The sequence below is a fragment of the Muntiacus reevesi genome, chromosome 19, assembly GCF_963930625.1.
Source record: "Muntiacus reevesi chromosome 19, mMunRee1.1, whole genome shotgun sequence".
NCBI lineage: Eukaryota > Metazoa > Chordata > Mammalia > Artiodactyla > Cervidae > Muntiacus > Muntiacus reevesi.
In genome coordinates, this window is record NC_089267.1 from 46,530,954 (window position 1) to 46,555,260 (window position 24,307).

The 24,307-nt window shown below is 39.6% G+C and overlaps 1 protein-coding gene across 1 annotated transcript in view; it reads left to right on the plus strand.

Moving 5' to 3' along the window:
• SIM1 (SIM bHLH transcription factor 1) overlaps positions 1–24,307 on the plus strand; it is a 74,613-nt gene that overhangs the window by 35,773 nt on the left and 14,533 nt on the right. The window contains exon 10 of the mRNA XM_065911621.1: positions 5,168–5,336. Within this exon, the coding sequence (XP_065767693.1) occupies positions 5,168–5,336 (169 nt within the window). The remainder of the gene's footprint in view (positions 1–5,167; positions 5,337–24,307) is intronic.

Below are 24,307 nucleotides of genomic sequence, written 5' to 3' on the forward strand. Positions count from 1 at the left end.
GAGGTTTACCCAGTGGCCAGGCTGCAACTCTGCCAGAATATAAAGAAGGTCATGCACTTCGTGTAACAGTGACTCTAGAATCCAATTAAAAAGTTTAGTATAAGGCACAGTCATTCCTACTTAATCCGATCACGGTTTAATGCAATCCTCTGCTTATTTCAGTCAGCGCCTTTGGAGCCAAATCAATTGTATGTCTTTGTTTCCACGTTTTCCTCAGTAATTTGATCACCTTCAGCTGTTTAAAAAAAAAAAGTAGCTCAATTGGGAAATCTGGCAACATCTTTTAAGAGTCGCCACATAACATAAGGTCAACAAACTCCAGAACGGCGAGCTCCCAAACTGACGGGACAGGAGCAAAAATTCAGTAGTCTAAAACAAAAGCAGTATAGGGTAAGGTAGAGATGAAGAGGGAGATTCCTGCAAAGCATCTTGACTCAACATGAATTGACCAAATGCTGTTGATTACTTCTCTGTGCACTCGTTCCAGCTCCCTTCAAGGGTCATACGTGTGTTGGTGCTGGTGTCGGCATAGAGAATGCCAGGCTCCCAGTCAAACTGATAGACGGGATATTGGCGCATCTCTCTGAAGCCGACAGTACCTTTCAGCAGTGAAGACATCTTTTATTTGCTTTGCAAGAGGGGCATCACTCTGAGCTTCCCATATGGCACGTTGGCATTTACCTTGTGAGTGGTCATGGGATATTGCTTAAGGAGAGGTTGAGGAGACTAGTGATGCAAAAATAGCCCCTTTTTATTCAGTTGGAATTTGAGTAATCCTAGATATGTATATGACTATTATAAAGTTTGGAGTAGACTCAGATGGTTAATTCTGCCAATTGAATGATTTCTGGCTGTCCACAGTGGAATAAGAGGATTACTTTGACCCATGCAGATATGGATGAGATTGACAAACGGCAGGTCCTAGTGATTGCACATTACCCGTTTCACGTTGCTGTCAGGCCTGGGTACCTGAGGATGTTGACAGCGCTGGTACAAGTCATTAAAAGGAGGAAAATAAAAAGTAAATTGGTGTCAACAGCCATTTTGAAAAATATGCTAAATGGCATATGCTACAGTTCCTCTTTTGATAAGTATCTGGGAGAGCTGCCCTTAAGAGGGCTATCTGTGGGGTCCTGAATACCACCCATGTGGTACTTCTCAAGAAAACTTGACCAGGGCCGAGTTCTTCCTTTATTAAAGTCAGCTAAGTCAAACTCCTTACCATACTCATTTCAGGGTCTAAGATCTGTGCACCCACATGTTTTATTTCGTCCTGCTGCCCAGGGAAGCCCTGACCGACTTTCCTAGGTGTACACCTGCCTTTGAGGATTTGTGTGATACTAGAGTGCATCTCTCTAGGGGAGGAGGGGGAGGGGGAGCCAGACTCTTCTTTGTGTCTGAGCTTGGAGGAAGGAAATGGAACTCGTAATGTGATTCCCATCAGTATTTAGACCTTTAATCTATACAAATGAAATACTCAGTTTAATAGAATTCTAACAGTAAAACAAATGCTTTGTTCTCAGTGAATCCGCCATTCAGAGCGGCTCTTGGCAGCACATCAACCGTACTTGAAAAGTCTTTAAGTGGGTATTTTTTTATTGTGCTTTTCATCCTGACACATCTTTTGAGCTGTTAGAGTCCCGAACAGAGAAACACTCTTCTCAGAATGCCGGGTCTGTGTTGCGCTATGGTCTTCATTTGGTGACTTAGCAATAAAAAACTTAATTAACTTAATAAATATTTTGGCCACACTACAATAGAGTTTAGAGTCTTAAAAGGAACAGAGCAAATCAAAATGAGTTTGGGATAGAAAGGAAAGAAATACGTCATAGGGAGGAGTTTGGAATGAATCATGTTACAATATATCAAAGTGAACCTATTGCTCTGGGGAAAGCCGGAGCCAAAAAGTACCCTAGAGGGTGGAAATCATACTATTTATTGAGCATATATTATCTTCTACCACTGTGCAACGAGTTTTTCACAGTGTTTCATCTGAACCTTAGCACATCCCTATGAGGTGTAAAGAAGAAATTGAAGTCGAGACAGGTTATCACACAGTAAGAGGCTCACACTGTGATCTACTTGACTTCATGATCTTCTGCTCAGTTTTGATGAATTCTTTTTTTGTATTTTTTGGTGCACTAAAGCATTAATATTTTTATTGGTGTATCCAAAGTATAACTCTTCTGAGACTTCCCTGATGGTTCAGTGGTTAAGATTCTGGACTTCCACTGCAGGGGGCATGAGTCCGATCCCTGGTTAGGGAAGTTCCACATGCCACAATGTGGCCAAAAAAAAAAAAAAATTCAAAGTATGACTTTTTATATTTATTCGCTTTTTCATATGAATGTGTAGAATTTACAATCATTTATTGGCTTTCAAACTTTATTTATGCTTATTTAATTTGGAGTATTTCATTGATTGGAAACTATGCAAAAATTTTGGACTTTTTCAGTGGTTAAGATGCGTACTCTGGGGTCTGATAGTGTACAAGGGAAAAGTGAATCCTGTTTACTCTCTGCTTGTAGCCTCTGCTTGTACATCTCTGTGCTGAAATGTTGCATTAAGAATGAATTGACAAAAATTACTTGGCCGATTTTCAGAGGTCCGTGTTTCTTGCTGTCAGTTCTAGGGGCTGAGTGGATACTCCACTGTGCAGTGGACGGAAGTACATTTTGACACAGAATATGGTCAAGGATGGGGGCCCTGCCTCCTGTCAGCGCCTAGCTTGCTCACTGTCACATGCACGTGACCTCAGGGTCAGGTGGGTCTGGGGACTCACAGCCCACAGGGGTCTTTTCCACAGAGAAAGGCTGTTGGGTTCCAGGTTATTAGCAGTCATTGAAGAAAGCAATCCTTTTTTAGTCGCATCCTTATCTTCTTCCTCTTCCATCTAGGTGAACTACTGTGCCATTGGAACAGACAAATAGCTCTTGACAGTAGTCTTCCAGGAACTCAGAATCCACTGGGCAAGATAAGATATAATCCCTTGAAAAATAAGATTTGAGGAGGAAAGAGGTCACCTTCTGGTTCCCTCCTCACTTCCCTCGGGAACTGGCCCCAGTGCCTTGGTCATGAAGGTAGTAACTTGGTCTTTCTGTTCCTTGCTGTCCCCCCACGGCCACTACAGAGATGCTCAGTAAACACACACTGAAGGAATGGATGGGTGTAGCACCCAGGAAGGGCTTTCTGGAGGTGTGTGTGACGTAAGGTAGTTCTTTATAAGAGGGATTTTAAGAAAGAGAAAGTCAGGAAAGTATAAGATCACTCTGAGGAGAGCTATTCTGGATGAAGCCAGGGGCTAATGAAGGAAAATTCTGAGATGTTGTCAGTGAAATAGATGGGCGCCCCATTTTGGCAGGCAGTGAGTTTCTGACCAGGGAGTGCTCAGAGTCTGCGCCTTGTGTGGCTCCTCGGAGTTGAGCAGAGCATATAACAGACCAGTGAGGTAATCAGACCCCCCAAACCCAAAAGACAAACTGCATGCCTACCTTCTAAATTTTTGTTACTCACACAAGGAGAATTTTTTTTTTGTCTTTTTTAAAAAGTTTATTTTTTAATTGAAGGGTAATTGCTTTACAGAATTGTGTTGGTGTCTGAGTAGATGAGCTATTTGACATGAAGCCATTGTAATTTGATGACGTCTATTACTACCCTCAAGTTAGTAGTAGTGATATTATTGGCCCTATTTTAGCCAGTTTCTATTTCTGGGCACTTGAGGAGGAACTCCTTGCCTGAATTATACTTTTGCTTTTGCGTGATCTCTCTGTAGCAGGACAGATAGGGAGAAGGAGAAGAAGGTAAATGAATCATCACTGAACGGTGGAGATCTGCCAACCACTCTTACGTGTATCATTTTATCAATTTACTACACTTAACATAGGTATCTTAATCTGGAGAGCGTGGAAAATGCATGCAGAATGTTTAAAAAGGTAAACCCATTAGAGAAAGGGAAAACAATGTAAGAAAAAAAAAATAAAGAGACGGTGGAGCTTGTTGCACAGAATTCGTGCCCTGAGGATTTGTATCCTTGCTAGAGGCGGTGACACATCGGACTTGGGCTCAGGCTTTTTGACTTCACTGCAAAGAAGGAAACATGACGCGTGATATGATTCACGGTGCTTGTGAGATAAAAAGGAGTCAATTACTCAGAAGCACCGGGCTAGGTCTGGAACCTGAGAGAAAATTCTCCCACGAGTCCTCATAAGGAAGACTCTGAAACATTTTATTTTGGCTGCCAGTGGGAAGGATTGATATCCTCTTATGAAACCCGAGGAGTCAGCTGAGACTTCCTGCTGCCTGGGAGCAGGCTGAGGTGGTTGGTAGCTGTGGGCAGGGCCAAGCTGTCATCTTTAGTCCCTGAATACCTCAGCAGGACCTTCTCAGGGAACTCTCTGGAGACACACTTTCCCCCCTGTCACCTCACAGCCTGCAGTCATTATGTTTATTTCTTTATTGTTTCTTCTCCTCAAGACATTGTACTCTCTCTGCACAAGGGTAGGAGGCTCATGCATGCCTTATTCATCCTTCCATCTCCATATCGCACAAAGTCTGGTATATTTTAGGAACTTAATAAATACTTACTGAGTAAAGGAATAGAAAGAAGTGGTGGGAAATATACCCTCAGGTAACTAAATTAGTTAGCCTGTTGAAAAAGGAGTTTTAACTAGTTAGCCTGGATACCCTAGTTTGCTAGCCATACGGGTATTGGGAATGTTTACCCAGGATGACTGATCAAGGAACAGCTGATAAAAGACATTCTTTTTGTCAATGATCAGACAGTGTCAGTTGGTCAGTTTTCTGCTGAGCTCATCCCACAAATAGAAAATCTTTAGAATTTATAATCCATAACTCACCAGCAGGGACACAAAAGCTCAGAGAACTGGAATTCTAGATTTATTTTCTACTACATAAAAATAATGAACAATGTGTATTTTAATCAAGGCGTCTTCATGAGCATTTCATGTAATTTGGCAGCTCCATTCTCAGACATTTGTTAAATGTTAGGTACTTCCAAAATAATCAAGGTGTTTTGTGGAAACCAGTTCTATGGCTCACTTTCACTTGATTCCTCTTCAAATAGGAATGACTGTCCTTTCCAGTAAGAGAATATGTGTATCCGTCTCCTGGGGTGGCCGATTAAGGGCTGTGTCTTCCCACCCTGCAGGGACACGGAATACAAAGGGCTGCAGCTCTCCCTGGATCAGATCGCAGCTTCCAAACCAGCCTTCTCCTATGCAGGCAGCTCCACTCCTGCCCTGACTGACAGCAGGAAGGGGGCCAAGTCCAGGCTCTCCAGCTCCAAGTCCAAATCCAGGACTTCCCCGTACCCTCAGGTAGGTGATCTGCCACTTGGCACTTTTCTTTTTCTGTGACGTGGTTTGGTCTCGCAGAGGAGGAAGTATTGCAGCTGTTTGGAATTAGTTATCTGGCTTCAATACATGTAAAACTTCTATAAATCTGGAAAGCTTTCTAAAAATATCTTCTTCCTTTAAAATAACTGTGCTAGTAAAAATTCGAAGTGATCTTGTGGTTTACTGCTTTTATATGAAAGTTGTGAGAGGCTTCATTGCAGTCAAAACCATAACTGTATTTTCAAGGAGAATGGCCCTGAGTTTTTTCCCTCAACAACGATTAACCAGAAAGATGGGGCAAGTATAGAAAAATATGGAAAACAAGAGCTTGATGTAGAAAAGTGGAATCTTAGGACAGGAACTGAAGTCGAAGGATAAATTAAGAGGTGGAGGCAAAAGATCAAGGGTATATTTCACCATGAGATTTGAGCACAGATGGACTGTTTATGGGGAGGAATGAAACAAAGAGGGTCTTCCAGATGGCAGGAATGGTAGAAAAAGCAGCCCTCTTCTCATCTTTGCAAGGTGGTGAGCTGATGAGACCCAGAGGAGGTATTCCAGAAACACCGCAAGGTACAAAGACAAGTCCTGATGCTCGGAAGGAAGAAAAGAATGTTTTTCCTTATCAGCCTCTGTGATATATGTCAAATGTAGGCACAACTCTCTCCTGGCCTGAAGGAAGTAGGACAGAACTGAGGATTTTTCACTCCTGGTACCCTGTAACCGTCCTTTTCTTTAAGGGTACCATGTCCCAATTCCTGCAGTTCATTAGCGTAATTCAGGAGATGATTCCTGGGCTGGTAGAAAACCAACTGGGATTCGGAGATATTTCATCAAGGTGGTCTTTATCATTTGTGTTTTTAATTTTTTAAAGTAAAATTGGCAATCTAGTGAGTCCAGAAACTATTAATTTCCTTACTTATCAGAGCATTTTTAATTCTGTTAACGTCAACAAGCATGTACTGTTTGAGGAAGTGTCATTCGTTGAGCTCATGGCCACTAAGAAGCTACTATTGGCTGGATTATTTTAGCTTGGTATGCGAACGTGAGAAGATCTGTGTCCCAAGGGAATGTGGTCACGTGGTTTCAAATCTCCCACCAAGACCAGATTTCTATATCCTGACAAAGAGTAAAGAGGAGTAGATGTGTGATGCCTGTATGTTGTTCAACGTAAACATTCTGTTATGAAGACTGAGCACTTTATGTATAAAGTGCATTTTAGTTCAAGTTACTGTGGAGGAGGAGTTGCTTCTTTTTATTGAGTATCTGAGAAGCTTTATTTACTATTATCTCATACCTTGGGAAAAGAGTTTTACTGTCTCTTTTTATTACGTGGAAGAATGAATTACTCCTTTGGGTAATTTTATCCTTATATGGATAGGAGTGCTGGACACATAGATGAAAGAAAAATTTAAATTAGGAAATACTAAGTTAAGAAGGAATTTGTCCATTGTTACACAGAAATAAAGCTACAAAACCCAAATATCCCCACTGAGCTTCCCAAACCTCACCATCTACATTTTCTTTCACCTCAGCTCTTAAGTCTAAAATTTCTTTACTTTACACTAATGTTGGACTAGGGCTTCCCAGGTGACAAGGGAAGCCACCTGCCAATGCAAGAGACATAAGAGATACAGGTTTGATACCTGGGTCCGAAAGATTCCCTGGAGGAGGGAATGGCAGCCCACTCCAGTATCCTTGCCTGGAGAACCCCATGGACAGAGAAGCCTGGCGGGCTACAGTCCACAGAGTCGCAAAGAGTCAGACGTGACTGAATCGACTTAGCACACGACGTTAGACTGTCTACACATTTAAAAAAAATGTTTTAACTGCTATTAGACTGCTTCTTGGGCTCATGTGAGGAGGAGCTAATTTGAAATTGTACATGTTTCATCATTGTTTTTTTTAAAAAGCAATACAGAAGAGTGGAAAGTAGAAAATCACCCACTATTTCCTCCTTTTCCCTCTCCAAAATGGTGTTTTCTTCTAGAAATGTACTATGACGCATAAAAATTATTCATGTGCACACACCTATGTTCACATAGAGTTTCTCTTGACTTTTTAAAATGTTCATTCTTGTGTTAATTCTTAGATAAATGCAGTCCTTAGAATTTTGGCCCTGTGTCTCATTTGAAATCTCAGTCATGAATTAAGTTTACTTAACATTTATGCGCCTAGTAAAGGTTATTCTTTAATTGCGTTTGCTTTAGATAATGATGGTGCTAGGTCAATCACTGACTGAGTTCCTAGTACATGGACTACTGATATGTAGAGATCAAAAATGGACCACAGTCTTTGCTTTCCAGGAGCCACACGTGTAGGCAGAAAAGGGAACAGCCTTTGCAGTGAACTGTCCTAGGACAAGGTAAACAGCAGGTCCTCTGGGGGGACACGTGGACAAGGCTGACATCCAGGGCAAACTCATCCATTTCTGCTGAAGGGAAACAGCTCAGTACCACCATCTGGAATTCTACATCCTCAGAAATTTTAAAGAAAAGAAAATAATTGAGCTTCTCAAAAGTCTTACTTGGTCCAAATTGCTCTTATATTATTGAAGAATACTTAGTTTTCAACTTTCTTGCATTATTGCTATTATGTGTTGGTTCAGTCAGTGCTAGCTGAGTGCCTACATTAGAGAGATGCTCTGCTGGCCATTGTGATGAATGGGGATAGCGGTTGAGTAGAAGGTGCTAGACTATAAAAAAGTGGTGTAAGAAATGCCCTTACGTGTTCCAGTACAGTTGGAATGATAAGTTATGAACTAGAATGAGGCTCATATAGAGAATGATGTATACAAAAGGCTTTAAGAGAGATGTCAGTCTATATGCCTGGGGAGGGTTGTTGACCTAGCTCTGGGGGTAGAATTCAGGTATATGCACATAAGGGAAAGGAGAGGACACTTCAGAAAGACCAAGATTCTGAAGAGATGCAGGAACACCCTGAGTGTGCCTGGGGGTGAAGGGGGGGAGAGTGGGTCCCTGTGGTTAAGGCCAAGGGGTTATACGTTTGGAAGCGTTCATTGATAGGTGCCGAATATCTGGGAGGCCAAGGCATTTGGATTTTGTTGTGTGGAGAACCAGTAAAGGTTTTGAACTGGAAATGAAGCATTAAGGTGGCTGAAGCAAGGCAGACTACTCGGGAGGCTCATTTTAAGTCCTGGGGTGAGTCTAGTGGGGGTCTGAGCTAAAGTTCTCAACGGGAGTGAAAAGCACTGTAGAGGAAGGAAGGATAAAATTATTTTTATCCTTGACTGCTTGTACATCTTCTCATTATAGATATATTTTGATCATTATAGATTTATTTTTGAAATGATATATATTTGGTTGCACTGGGTCTTTGTTGTGGAGTGTAGGCTCTCTAGTTGTAGTGCAAGGACTTAGTTACCCTGTGGCATATGGGATCTTAGTTCCTGGACTAGGGATTGAACCCTTGTCCCCTGCCCTGGAAGGTAGATTTTTAACTACTGGACCACCAGGGAAGTCTTTGAATTTGTATTTTAAAGCTTACATTTTGTGTTTAGTGACATGTACTGAATTTTCCTTTATATATTAATAGATGCACAATAAAAATATTTTTATTTACCAAATGATCAAGATTTTCATAGTATTTAATTTTAACTGCTTCTTCCTCTTCTCAAAAATATGATCTTTTACTTTTTGTTATTTCCATGTTTACATATTTTTAGTATGCAAATTATCATCAGATTTTTCAAGAGGCTGTTTCCAGAGCAAAAAAAAAAAAAAAAAATTGAGCTCATAAGGTAACATCTTGTGCTTTTTATTAGTTATGAAAATGGTGTAATGATGCTATCAATATTGTTTATTCAGATCTTTGCTCTATTATGTGTTAGGCATATCTGGAAATTTCTGACATTTGATGAATAGCAAACACCACCACTGCTTTTTGGAATTATCTAGGCACCCTTTTGAAGATGTGAGACATGCACAAATTGTAATTCACTGTCACTACTCAGCTTGCAGTAGTAGATGAGCTTTCAGCTCCCCACTTGGTATGAGATGCCCTTGGGAATGATTTTAGACTTGATTATATTATAGTCACTTAATGAATGACTCAATCACCTTTGTACCTCTATGTATTACTCAGGACAAGAGAGGTCAAAATTGTTTTGAATGGTTTTGAAACACTTGTTGTAAGAAATATTATAGATAACTCCCAAAAGATTCTGCAGGTAGCTACTATGCCGCTGTCGAGCTACCTTAGCAATATGAAAGTTGTATTTTATTGTTACTGGGTTTATATTCATGAGTATAGCAACTTATTTTTTTCACAGCTCTGTTGAATTAAAAATACTGAGTTTATGGAATTTCTTTTTCAGACCCCACCTCTAGAAGGTGCTAGTCTCTTCCATCTATTTTGGAGGAACTTGTCCTGGCTACTCCCATACAGTTGGGAGTTATCTTGGCATAGTGTAGCCACGTCAATCATGAATAAATTGCCTCCTGATTCTAGTTTCCTTTGAAACTTTTCCTCTTGGCGTGTTTATGGTTGTTACTTTTATTAGAGACAGTGCGTGCCCTCCTGTTTCATTGCCTCGCTCTGCCCTCCTCTTGCTTTCTCCCTAGTCAGTAATAAGCAATGCACTATGTAATTCTGTAATAACAGTGCATAGAACTATGTGTGCTTCTGAAATCTGAAAGTATTTAATCTCTTGTTACAGATACACTGTAACACCTGCAGGTTTAACTCCACATCTGTTACTTTAAATAATCCCACAGAACCCTCTTAATTTTCACTGCCATCAATCTGGCTTCCTTTCGGTGAAGGTAGAAGCTCTCTTCCTGCAAAGATTCTTTCTGGCCTCAAAAAAATACACTGGTGATTCCTGTGCTGACTTTTGAAGCTTCAGAGAAAAGAAAGACCAAGAATTTCCCTTACATATATTATCAATACTTTTATCAATACTAGGATAAATAGCCCTTCATTTCATGTTTTTTATGTGACATGTAATCCTTGACCATTAACAATAAAAACTGTAATACATCTTGCCAAAAAAATGAGGTTATCTTCTCTGAAATTCTTATACTGTACAGGACTTTTATGTTTTCTGGTTGTGTCTGAACTTCAGATATTGCGTCTTCTATAGAAATATCAGGAGATTATTATTAGAAGACGAAAGGAAGAAAACTTGGAGGCAGTAAATGGGGACTTTAAGATCCTTGAGGACAGGAGATTTTGCCCTTGATAACCAGATTGCTTTGGGCACCCAGAAGCCCTTAGAACATATTGAGTGAGTAGGTAAATGAATTGATAGATGAGTGAAATTGATAAGATAGATGGATAATGAAGCAGAGGAGGGTTGAAATGACCTGGGCATATTAGCCCTTTCCCCAGAAGGCTTACAGATTCAATGGGGGAGATAAAAATGTAAGCGAAAAAATTTAAACACAGTGTAGCATGTATGTGATAAAGGCATCATTGGCAGTGATGAAGCTCTGGTGGTGTCTTGGGGGCTCCCCTGCCCTTCTAGCAGTGAACTGGAGGTGGGAGTTGGAGGCTGACCTTAGCCTCTAGGCCTAGAGACCGTCATACCTTGGGGTGTTTCCAGCGGGTTCAAATTTATTTCTGTTTTGGGACTTCCGTGGTGGTCTAGGGACTAAGACTCAGTCCTCCCAATGCAAAGGGCACAGGTTCGATCCCAGGTCAGGGAACTATATCCTGCATGCCCCAACTAAGACCCAGCACAGCCAAATAAATAAATAAATACTAAAAAAAAAAAAGAAATTATTCCTGTTTGCAAGGTTTGCAGTGGGGCTGCAGGTTGGCAGTTAACAAGGCCCTGAGCCCCTTGGGTGCCCCGTCACAGACCGGACTCACCCTCCACGTCCAGCTGTGCTCTCACCCCTCACCCATTTATCCTTCTTCTCCCACTGCCTGTGTCCCAGGAGCTCTGTCACGCTGGAGGATTGGAGCTCATCTTAATTTTCTGTCCACTTTGGAAAATTTTCATTTTCAGTCTTTCCTGCTTCTCAGATTGACCTTAAAGGGCCACTGATCATGTCAGTGTTTGGAGAATTGCCACAGTCCTGGCTGTCACTCAAGGTCACCTATAATTGAGTCCTAAATTACCTGAACCCTGTGATCCAGCCAGACTTCTATGCTCCCTCTTTGCTGAATGCCTTGTCCTTTCTGCCTCCAAGCTTGTGCTTATGCATTTATTTTCTGCTTGCATTGCCTCTATTTTTCAAAATTCTGCCTATCATCTGAGGACTGAATGCTGCCTCTTTCATGAAATATAACTTTCTCCTTTGTGCCTCTATTTAGAATAATCTGTCTTCTACTGCCTTCTGGATATGTCAGAGCTTCTCTTTTGGACTATAATATCTTTGAAAGTAGGAACCGTGTCTATTTCATACCTGCCCCCCACCTTGACCCAGCATCTGTGTGTCCTCCGCATATTCACTCACTGAATGTTAATTAAATGAATGAATGGATAAGTAAAGACTTTAAGAAGAAGGTAGATACTTTGTTGGTTGCCTCTAGAGACATTAAAAACCCCAAGGAGGGAAAATATTCTGCTACTATGGAATTTATAACGTAACGTAGAGAAGCAAAAAATACACATGCAAAAAAAACCTAAGGATGCTTTCGCAAATACAAAATCTTGCAGTGCAAATCAAACACCTACCTGCTGAGGAGGAATTAAATGTGGTAGAATCTAGAAGCTCTTTCAAGAGCAAAGCTTTGAACACGTGTTCTCTGGCTCATCACATTCTAGGGCAGAGAACCATCTACATCCTGTCCTAAAGCGGGCTTTCTAGTCTCCATGTCTCCACAGTCATCTCCAGTGCAACCACAGAGGGAAGGGCCAACTGATATTTACTCTGTGTGTGTATGTGTGTGTTCTGATTACAAAATAGTTGCCCTGAGGTATCTATACAGTAAGTCCGCCACATACAAACCTTCAAGTTGTGAACTTTCTAACAGTGAGAACGTGTGTTCACATGTCCGATCGTGTGAGTTAGTTCATGCATTGTCACGTGTGTGCGTTCTCTAGAGATGGTTGTGCTTTTGCGTACTTAACTGTAGAGTACTGTATAGAGTACAGTAGTCCAGTATCTTTATTTCAAGCCCAGGAAGTCTGGAAGCAAGCGTAAAAGCGGCAGTGACGTAGCTGGTACTTTTCAAGGTACTGTACCGAAAGAGTAAAAATGTTTTCTTTCTTTGCTGTTTTTTTTTTTTTTTTATTATTTGTGTGAAAGGTATTATCAACCCTTGCTGATACATGTTACAGTATAGTGCTATACGGCTGATTGTGTTAGCTGGGTACCTGGGCTAACTTTGTTGGACTTGTAACTGTCCTCTCGGAACAGAACTTGTTCGAATGTAGGGGACTTCCTGTAGAAGCAATGCTGTTTGGCTCTGCCTTCCGTCTCAGAAACCTGTCTTTATTTATGGGCTCAGCCCTAGTTCCAGGGTCCAGTTCCCGTGATCGGTAGATACTTTCTAGATAACTGTCTTATCCTTTTAATAATCTAAGTGCATTTATGGTACTGTATCTTTTTTTTTTTTTTTTGGTACTGTATCTTTATAATTGTCTTCCATAAGAAAGGGAAAAGTCTCTTAAAATTCTGGCTTCTTTGTTTGTTTGGTTTGGTTTTTGACCTCTGGACACAAAAGGCCAGGTCATGTTCCTTCATGATCTTTCCTGACCCTTAGCTCCTCCTCTATCGAATGCCCACTATCTTTGTCCAGTTCTGGGCTCTTCAGAACACATCACATTTAGACTACTTCATCAGCCTCCTGCTGTTCTTTTGGTCTCTGATCATTTCTGCCAGAGTAAGCTTCCTGAAATACCCTTTTCATCGTGTACCCACTGCTCACCCCCTATCCCCCACGCCCTACTTAAAAACCTAAAGAGGCTCTATGTTGGTTATAGTATTAAGTCCAATCTTCACAACCTGCTCCTGGCTACATCTTTGCATCTGTCAGTCACCTCCAGCCCCACCGCATCAATTCTCCACTCTAGCTGTGTACTCACCTAAGGACACCTTTCCTGTTGAGCTTCTTAAATCCTACCCAGCCCCCCAAAGCACAGCTGCAGCCCACCTCTCATCCCCGCAGATCCCTGGCTATAAGGCATAATTCATGTTAAACACATCTCTCTTTCATAACATAGGATGGTTTGGATCTGGGGGAGAGTTAGTGTCAAAAAAGAAGTTGGGCAGCGGACAAAGCAGCTGTACTAAATCAAATGGAAAGCCTCTGCTTCTGGCTTAATAGAATTGATGGCTGGAATTTGCGATTCTGCCCCACAGCTGAACAGAGGCGAAGCAGGGGGATGGCTGAATCCACCATCAAAATATGCCCAGGGAAATTTATTTTAAGAAAACCTATCAAATCAAATTTTATTAAAACAAAATAGTCAAATACAACAGAACAATGCCTTACTTGATAGTTTTTGGTGGGATCTTACCCAGTCATAATGGAAAATTTGTAGAGTTAAGTTGGATTTGAATATCTTTGCTAAGAAATTTAGATTTCCTTAACTCATCCATCCTTCACAGATTTTTAGGAAACCCCTTTAAGCTCATCATGGCACATTGAATTGCAGTGTTTTCCTGGAAGGTCAAGGTCTGGATGTATATTATTTAACAGTTTGTGCTCTTTTAGTTTTCCTTATTATTTTCCTTATTGTACTTGACTTAGAAGATGAGAAAGTAGATCCATCCTTCCATTTACAGACACCAGTTTGAAATTGATTACCTCGGTTGAGGGCCTTTGAGCTTTAGTTTCTTTTCACAAAGTTACAAGTCTGATAGATCTCCTCTTTCAGCATGCAGAAGGCCAGTGATATGCCTGCCAATAATCTGTTGGCCCAAGTCTAGGACAGTGCCAAGAGCAGCTTGGGCAGCCGTCCTTTGTTGAGACTCAGAATAAACCAATGGAAGGCCAGACAAAGCTGCAATAAGGGTTTGGAGCAGGTGGTACCACCTGTACCCATCTAATCCAAGCCCATCTAATCTGCCACTTATATGTGAAAAATCAGAGTGAGTCACAGTATCAGTGAAAAGATGGAAGTAGTTCTGGCTCATGCTCAAAGCCCATCAGGGAAGAAGATTACCATTAAAACTGGTGCTACTGGTCCTGGAAACCCAGGATTTATCCAGTGGGCTAGAGCCACTTCCGTATTATCAATGCAAAGTTGAGATTTCCTTGATCATTTATAGCTGTGTGTGGCAGGACATTAAAGGGCCTAATTAAATGTTATTACCTGTTTAAAATCTTCAGTGCAGTGAAGATACCTGCCAGCCTTTGGGACTTTACCTTTGGATTTATAGATGGATGTAGACTGTGGATTTCATGGTTGGGAACAGCTCTCTCCATATGGAACCGTCTAGGGGATTCCTTACAGAATTACACTGGAGAAAACCCAGCCTCTGGTTCCGGGTGCTGGTTCCAGCTGCACGTCACCCTGACAGCTAATGAGATGTCGACTGTACTTACTTTTCTGTGAGAAAAATGACTAAACCAGATCCTAGTGACATTTTTGTAACTGTGGGGGGTGGATTAAGAGAAGGCCTATGACATTTCAAACCACATTTGAGGCACATAAAAAAAACTTCCCATATTTCTACTTCATGAAATTTATCAGGAACTTACAGGTATGAAAGATTTCTTACCAGAATATTCTTTGAACTAAAAATAACTAAAATGTGGATTAAAGCTAAATATAAATATGTCACAAAAAACAACAGATTACATACTATAAGTGAAGCAGACCATAAAAATAATAGTGAAAAATCTTGTGAACCCATTCTTTAAAACTGTAATCTTCATCTGATTGAAGATGACGATTTAAACAGTTTTCTAAAATGAAAGGAGAAATAGCCTAAGTATTTAAAATGTTTAATGATTAAATTTTGAATCAGTATTTGCCTTCTAATTATTTATAGTTTAAGCAGAAATATTTATTTAGTAGTTCCTCTAGTGGAGTCAGCCTTGACCCTGGAATGTGACTCAAGATTGACATTTTTTTCTTTTAAAATGCATTCTCTAATTTTCCTTGAAGGTTTCCTTAAGCTTCACTCTTTTGAAGTTATATGTAATTAAACAGAATTTCATTTAAAATTTCATGAGGATGCTTTTCCAATGCTAAACATGTGTGAGACTTCTGTAGAAATCGTGTTATATTTAGCCTTTTTTTAATGTATAATCGTTCCAGAATTATTCTTGCTGTTGATTCATTAGACAATAAATTATACATGAAGTAAAAGCAAAAATTTCTACCTACCATTAATAGGAGTACAGGAATGAAACAAATAATGTCTACTTGATATCTTCTTTGCAGTTTCATTTATTTACAATTTCTAGGTAACAGTTTTTCGTGTTAGAAATGGACTTTATTATTTGATTGCTATTCATTTACATTTTCACAGGCAAATGTTTTCAGTCAGCCTCCAGATTAGCAAAATAGCTTGCATAATTGTCATCTTAAAATGCATTTGATTTTGACATTAGTTTTTCTCTTACGCTTATGTTTATCCTTGACAAAACCCCCGGCAATTTCCAACGTGTATAAACCAAAGCCATTCTTCTTAGCAAACACAACTCCCGTTTGAGGGAAGCACCCCCAGCAGTGGGGGCTATTTTAATGGACATGCTGTATTACTTTAATCTAACCCTTTTACCATCTGTTCTTCCCATAACAGTGAATGAAAAAAAAAAGGACATATTTTATGTTTCAGGGTTACATTAGTAAAAAGTAAGATAAAAGTGATTTAAAAGCATGCATATGTTCTTAGTACAATTCAGTCTGCATCTGTGATTTTTTTTCTCATGGTTCAGACACAAATCAAGAGGAAAGCTGTTCATGCCTGATAGAGTGAAAGTTTTTCATAGAAAACAGGACTTTATCATAAGAGGGTCTCTCTATATATTTTACAGCTAAAAATGATATTAAAAAAAAAACCTCAGTGAGCTGCCAGAATAAAAATAGATAATGATAACATCTATCGTTGGAACATCTGGCATTTTTCCTGAGTTGCCTTATTGCTGCCACATCCAGATGAATGCAGAGCACCTGTCTGGAACATGCTGTTGAGTCAGGAGACACTCTCATGACTGTTGCCAAAAGGGGAATATCTGTGCTGTAACTGTTGTGGAGGAGCGTTTCAGTACTAAGAGGATGTCACCGAGGCTGTGTGGAGATGGTCCACTGGAGTGTAGAGGTTGGAGAAAGCTCCCTTTGTAAGAACACGCTTGGGGAACTGGGATCCATTACTGCTGCATAGAGGGTGGCACGCTGCTGTTTTTGTTAGCTAGGTCCCTAAGTCTAGACAAGTCCAGGATTCTGGAAAGAGCAGAGATTCTGGAATTGCATCTCTCCTCTTAAATATCATACTCATGTGAACTTGGGCAGTTTAGGGTTTTTTGTTTTTGCTTCATTTGTTGCATCAGTAAAGGGATTAATGATACTTTTAAGATGTTGTGAGCATTTAATAAGATAATATCTGTGGGATCTCAGTACAGTGACCAGAGTAAAGCAAGTATTTGCTAAAGGTAGTGTGATGGGTTGTTGTGTGATGAGTATTAGTTAGCATATGCAAATCATATGGTAAACTGCCTCTTAGTCATAAGTTCATTTTCCCTTCCCCAGTAGCTACAGTGTTAATAGAGAGTAAGAGCGCCCTTCTTTGAACTCCTTAACTATATTGCTTTTCTGTTTGTTCATCCCTTGCCATTTTTGAACTTGTATTAGTTATGTCTTATGCATTATTTATACTGCTTCTAATATGAACACCTTAAAGATGGAGCTGTATTTCTCAAATCACTTGGCATACTGCGCTGCCAATATTAGACATTCAGTAAATATCAGAATGAATCATAGAATGAATTGTTATAAATAGTTTCCATTGAATGCATGTAAAACCCCAGATGATGGCTCAGATTTTTAACCGGATGAAGTGTCAGTCTTCTAGAAGGAATGATTCTTTCACGAGCCCTGAGTCTCAGAGGAGAGCTGGGGGCTATGAATGGCATCTGACATCCATTGCTGGCAGGCATCCAAGCTCTTTGCTGGTCGGTGTTAGCCCACCTTTGGTGGGTGACATGTGGTTTCAAGTTTATTAGAACCAGGGCATCCTTCATCTGACTCATTTTTTAAATTTACCAGCATGAAAGCCTGTTTTGAAAATTAAATTTTAGATAAGAAATAGGGGTAAACTAAGGGGCAGAGTATTCATAATAATAAATTTTCTAAGAAAGAAAAATAGAGGTTTCTGCAAAATTAACCAAAAATTAGTTTCAGTGAACTTTCTTTCATTGTTGATAAAATCTAATTAAAATAGGGAATCGAATCATTCCGTTTCTTGTCTTTAAACAGAGGAGAAAGTGTCATTACCTTTTTAAAAGAAGAAGAGCAGATATTCTATAGGTTCTAAAATGTGATTTATTATTATTATTTTTTATTTTACCTAAAAATGGTCTAGATATCAACAGTTGCTGGGAGAACCATCCACAGGTGCTGGCTAATCGATCATAAGTGTTCTCTCTCTCCACCCTTGAAACAGATCTGTGGGCTTTCTGTCACAGTTAAGTGATAAGAATCATTGGTACCAAAGGGCATTTGAACCTTGAAAATCAGAGCATTTGGAAGAAAAGGCCGTAATGTTTAGGTGACTGGCCAGTCACCTGATTTCTTTTTGCAGCTGGGATGTTGATTTCTTTTTTAAAAATTTTATACTGAAGTATAGTTGATTCACAATATTGTGTTGGTTTCAGATGTATAGCAGCTGTGATTGTTATGTGTACACATATATATTTCAGATTATTTCCATTATAGTTTATTATAAGATATTGAATATGGTGTCCTGTGCCTTACAGTAAATCTGCATTTCTTATCTATTTTATGTATAGTAGTTTGTATCTGTTAATTTCATACTCCTAATTTATCCCTCCCCCTCCCTTTGCCCTTTGGTAACCCAAGTTTGTTTTCTATGTCAGTGCATCTGTTTTTGTTTTGTGTATAGATTCATTTGCATTATTTTTTAGGATTCCACATATAGGTGATAGCGTATAATATTTGTCTTTTTCTGTCTGATGTACTTTACTTGGTGTGGTATTTTCTAGGTCCACCGATGTTGCTGCAAATGACAGTATTTCATCATTTTTTATGACTAATATTGCATTGTAAATATACACCACATCTTCTTAAACCAGTCATCTGTTGATGGGCACTTGGGTTGTTCCCACATCTTGGCTGTTGTAAATAACGCTGCCATGAACACTGGGGTGTATCTCTTCGAATTAGAGTTTTTATTTTTTCCAGATGTATACCCAGGAATGGAATTGCTGGATCATATGGTAGTTCTATTTTTCATTTTTTGAGGAACCTCCATATGATTTTCCATAGTGGCTATACCTATTTACATTCTCACCAGCAGTGTACAAGAGATGTTTTCTCCAAAAGAGATGTTGATTTCTTTATCCTTTAACGTATGTATTTTATCTCTGACATGCCTACAGGATGGAACTGAAAATATGACCTCCAGATGATACAATCTAGGGGAAAAAAATCATTTTTACAAGATTGTGGTATAACTATTCCTGTCTACCCCCGGACCACTATTGATCTGTGGCCCTGGCAGTTGGGGACCACTTCTTTACATGTTACATATATATCCGTAATATTTGCATTTTAAGAGTATTGCGATACACGTTATTTACTTGATCTTCCCTGCAGTGGTGTAATGCATGCAGTCTCTTCCTGTTCCGCAGATGGAAAAATCAAAGGCCCCAGGAGGTGATCTTCAGAACAAGTCATGTTGGATGATAGCAGATCAGGATTCACCCACATTTGAATTCAGATCTGAATGGTGTTTCTACTGGAATCCCGAATTCATAACTTAAAATAATATTTTTATGTACAAAATATTAATCATCAGTAATGAAAACAAAGATGTTTAATTAAATTATAGCTTTATCAGAGCATGTCTCTATTTCTTCAGGAAAAAAAAGTTTAAAACAAATGGCCTTGTCTCTAATCATTCTATAAAAATGAAATATTTTGCTATATAGGATTTTCTTATTTTAAAATACTTGTATGGAGGAAATTCCCTGATAATCTAGTGGTTAGGACTTGGTTCTTTCACTTCAGGGGCTCTGGTTAGACCCCTGGTCAAGGAACTAGGATCCTGCAAGCCACGTGGTGGGGCCAAAAAGCAAACAAACAAAAATGAAACACAAAATCTTAACTTCGAAATGATTTCATACATAAAGAAAAGTTGCAAGGACAGTAAAGTATTTCTGCCTACTAAACATAGGTTCACTACAGCTTAACATTTTGTCATATTTGCTTTGTCATATTCTCTTTCTCTTTCCCCATCTGCCCTCATTTTTTATTTTTTCTGAACCAGCTTAGAGTAGGTTCCATACATAATACCTCTTTACCTACACCTTACTGCTCAGTGTATCAATATATTGCTTGGTGTAGTGGCTTCTTAACAGTGGGGAATTGCAGTTTTTGTTAACTCTTACCAAATTCCCTTCCATAGAGGCTGTTATCAGTCTGAATTTCCATCAGCAGTGGGTGGGACAAAGTACCTGTTTGCCCACACTCTGCCAAGCAATGTATTGTCAAGCTTTTGAATGTGTGATAATCTAATGGTTAAGAAATGGTGTCTCAGGGACTTCCCTGGTGGTCCCGTGACTAAGACTCCAAGCTCCCAATGACAGGGGCCACAGCCATGACCCTGGTCAGGGAACTAGATCCCGCATGCTGCAACTAAGGCTTCATATGCTGCAATAAAGATTCCACAGGCTGCAAGATCCCAAAGATTCTGTATGCCGCAGTTCTATATGCCGCAATTTATTTGGCATAGTCAAATAAATAAATACTAAAAAAAGAAAAAGAAATGGTATTTCATTGTTTTAATTCACATTTATCTTACTCGGAAGTTAAACATCTTTTCATATGTGTAGTCTATTTTAATACTTTTTAGGAATAATCAGTTTATGTCTTTTGACTATTTTTCATTGTGCTCTCTTTTCTTCTGTTATTTTTCTAACTTTTGAACAGAGAATTGAATTTATGTTTATTCTTTCACTTTTATTGAATTAGGTATCTAAAACTATATATATCCCATAAATCTAGATATGTACATTTTCATTATCCTTTTCCTATAAATTCTGTAGTTTATACTTTATTTGCCTATTTTCCCCAGGAGTTAGTTTTGTTTTTTTAGGTGGAAGGATTCTTTTTTAATTGTTCTTAATTTTTATTTGTTATTCATTGAAGTCAGAGAGTGTTGTTTATAATATTTCTACTTGGTCATATTTCCTAAGTTTTTTTTATAACCTAATATTTTATGAATTTTGATGGCTCTTCATGGATGCTGAGGCTTATTCCTTATTATCAGTGTGTAAAGTCTGATATATAACCATTGCATTTATTGTTTTTTATTTTTACATCTTGTGTAGGTTTCCTTATTTTGGAGGGATTTGCCGTATACTGAAAGTGGCATTTTAGTCTCTTATTATTAGGGTATTTCTCCTACATGGCTTTGGCTTTATGTAGCTGTTATCCCAAGTTATTTGATGCATAGATAGAAAGACAAGAAAAAAACAATGTTTTTTAAGCAAGAGAATAACATGATTAGATAGGCATTTCAGAAAGATTTCTGAAGTGGTTAGGTTCTGGGAAACCCCAACACCAAGCCAGGGGTTTGAGAGTTTTGGGGAAATGGCAACCCACTCCAATTTTCTTCCCTGGAAAATTCCATGGACAGAGGAGCCTGGCAGGCTACAGTCCATGGAGTTGCTAAGAGTAAGACATGACTGCGCATGCATGCACGCAAGGGGCGCATTTGTTGCTCTGGCAGGAAGACATCAGAAAGACAGAAAGTAGCTTAGTGGTTTCCAGGTACTGGAGAGAATGAAAAGTTACTGTTTAATGAGAAGAGAGTTTTCCAAGATAAAGGTTTTGAGATAGGCGGTGATGATTGCATAGAAATATGAATATACTTAATGCCACTGAATTGTACACAAAAATGGGTAGGATTCAAAGTTTTATGTTATGTGTTCAGTTCAGTTCAGTCAGTCAGTTGTATCCGACTCTTTGTGACCCCATGGACTGCAGCACGCCAGGCCTCCCTGTCCATCACCAACTCCCAGAGTTTACTCAAACTCATGTCCATTGAATCAGTGATGCCACCTAACCATCTTATCCTCTGTTGTCCCCTTCTTCTCCCACCTTCAATCCTTGCCAGCATCAGGGTCTTTTCCAATGGGTCAGTTCTTTGCATCAGGTGGCCAAAGTATTGGAGGTTCAGTTTCAGTGTCAGTCCTTCCAATGAATATTCAGGACTGATTTCCTTTAGGATCGATTGGTTGGATCTCCTTCCAGTTCAAGGGACTCTCAAGAGTCTTCTCCAACACCACAGTTCAAAAGCATCAATTCTTCGGTGCTTAACTTTCTTTATAGTCCAACTCTCACATCCAAACATGACTACTGGAAAAACCATAGTTTTTTGACTAGATGGACCTTTGTTGGCAAAGTAATGTTTCTGCTTTTTAATATGCTCTCTAGGTTGGTCATAACTGTCCTTCCAAGGAGCAAGCGTCTTTTAATTTCATGCCTGTAGTCACCATCTGCAGTGATTTTGGAGCCACCCAAAATAAAGTCTTGTCACTGTTTTCACTGTTTCCCCATCTATTTGCCATGAAGTGATGGGACCAGATGCCATGATCTTAGTTTTCTGAATGTTGAGTTTTAAGTCAACTTTTTCACTCTCCTCTTTCACTTTTCATCAAGAGGTTCTTTAGTTCTTCTTCACTTTCTGCCATAAGAGTGGTGTCATCTGCATATCTGAGGTTATTGATACTTCTCCTGGCAATCTTGATTCCAGCTTGTGCTTCATCCAGCCCCAACTTTCTCATGATGTACTCTGCATATAAGTTAAAAAAGCAGGGTGACAATATACAGCCTTGACGTACTCTTTGCCCAATTTGGAACCAGTCTGTTGTTCCATGTTCAGTTCTAACTGTTGCTTCTTGACCCACATACAGATTTCTCAGGAGGCAGGTCAGGTGGTCTGGTATTCCCATCTTTTTAAGAATTTTCCACAGTTTGTCGTGTTCCACACAGTCAAAGGTTTTGGCATAGTCAATAAAGCAGAAGTAAATATTTTTCTGGAATTCTCTTGCTTTTTCAATGATCCAGCGGATGTTGGCAATTTGATCTCTGGTTCCTCTGCCTTTTCTAAATCCAGCTTGAACATCTGGAAGTTCATGGTTCATGTACAGTTGAAGCCTGGCTTAAAGAATTTTGAGCATTACTTTACTAGCATGTGAGATGAGTGCAATTTTGTGGTAGTTTGAACATTCTTTGGAATTGCCTTTCTTTGGGACTGGAACAAAAACTGACCTTTTCCAGTCCTGTGGCCACTGCTGAGTTTTCCCAAAATGCTGGCATATTGAGTGCAGCACTTTCACAGCATCATGTTTTAGGATTTGAAATAGCACAACTGGAATTCCATCACATCTACTAGCTTTGTTGTAGTGAAGCTTCCTAAGGCCCACTTGACTTATCATTCTAGGATGTCTGGCTCTAGGTTGGTGATCACACCATTGTGATTATCTGGGTATGAAGATCTTTTTTGTACAGTTCGTCTGTGTATTCTTGCCACCTCTTCTTATTCTCTTCTGCTTCTATTAGGTCCATACCATTTCTGTCCTTTATTGAGCCCATCTTTGCGTGAAATGTTCCCTTGGTGTCTCTAATTTTCTTGAAGAGATCTATAGACTTTCCCATTCTATTGTTTTCCTCTATTTCTTTGCATTGATCAGTTAGGAAGGCTTTCTTAACTCTCCTTGCTATTCTTTGGAACTCGCCATTCAAATGGGTATATCTTTCATTTTCTCCTTTGCTTTTCACTTATCTTCTTCTAACAGCTATTCGTAGGACCTCCTCAGACAACCATTTTGCCTTTTTTGCATTTCTTTTCCTTGGGGATGGTCTTGATCCCTGCCTCCTATACAATGTCATGAACCCTCCGTCCATAGTTCTTCAGGCACTCTGTCTATCAGATCTAATCCCTTGAATCTATTTGTCACTTCCATTGTATAATCGTAAGGGATTTGATTTAGGCCATGCCTGAATGGTCTAGTGGTTTTCCCTACTTTCTTCAATTTAAGTCTGAATTTGGCAATAAGAAGTTCATTGTCTGTGCCAGAGTCAGCTCCCGGTCTTGTTTTGGCTGACTGTATACAGCTTTTCCATCTTTGCTGCAAAGAATATAATCAATCTGATTTCAGTGTCGACCATCTGGTGATGTCCATGTGTAGAGTCTTCTCTTGTGTTGTTAGAAGAGGGTGTTTGCTATGACCAGTGCATTCTCTTAGCAAAACTTTATTAGCCTTTGCCCTGCTTCATTCTGTACTCCAAGGCCAAATTTGCCTGTTACTCCAGGTATTTCTTGACTCCCTAACTTTTGCATTCCAGTCCCCTATAATGTAAAGGACATTTTTTGGGGGTGTTAGTTCTAGACGATCTTGTAGGGCTTCATAGAACCGTTCAACTTCAGCTTCTTCAGCATTTGGAGTCGGGTCATAGACTTGGATTACTGTGATATTGAATGGTTTGCCTTGCAAACAAACAGAGATCATTATGTTGTTTTTGAGATTGCATCCAGGTCATGCATTTCAGACTCTTTTGTTGACCATGATGGCTACTCCATTTCTTCTAAGGGATTGCCCACAGTAGTAGATATAATGGTCATCTGAGTTCCATTCAGCCATTCCAGTCCATTTTAGTTCTCTTATTCCTAAAATATGGATGTTCACCCTTGCCATTGTTTCTGGAGTTATTTCTCCACCCTCTCCAGTAGCATCATGGGCACCTACCAACCTGGGGAGTTCATCTTTCAGTGTCCTATCTTTTTGCCTTTACATGCTGTTCCTGGGGTTCTCAAGGCAAGAATACTGAAGTGGTTTGC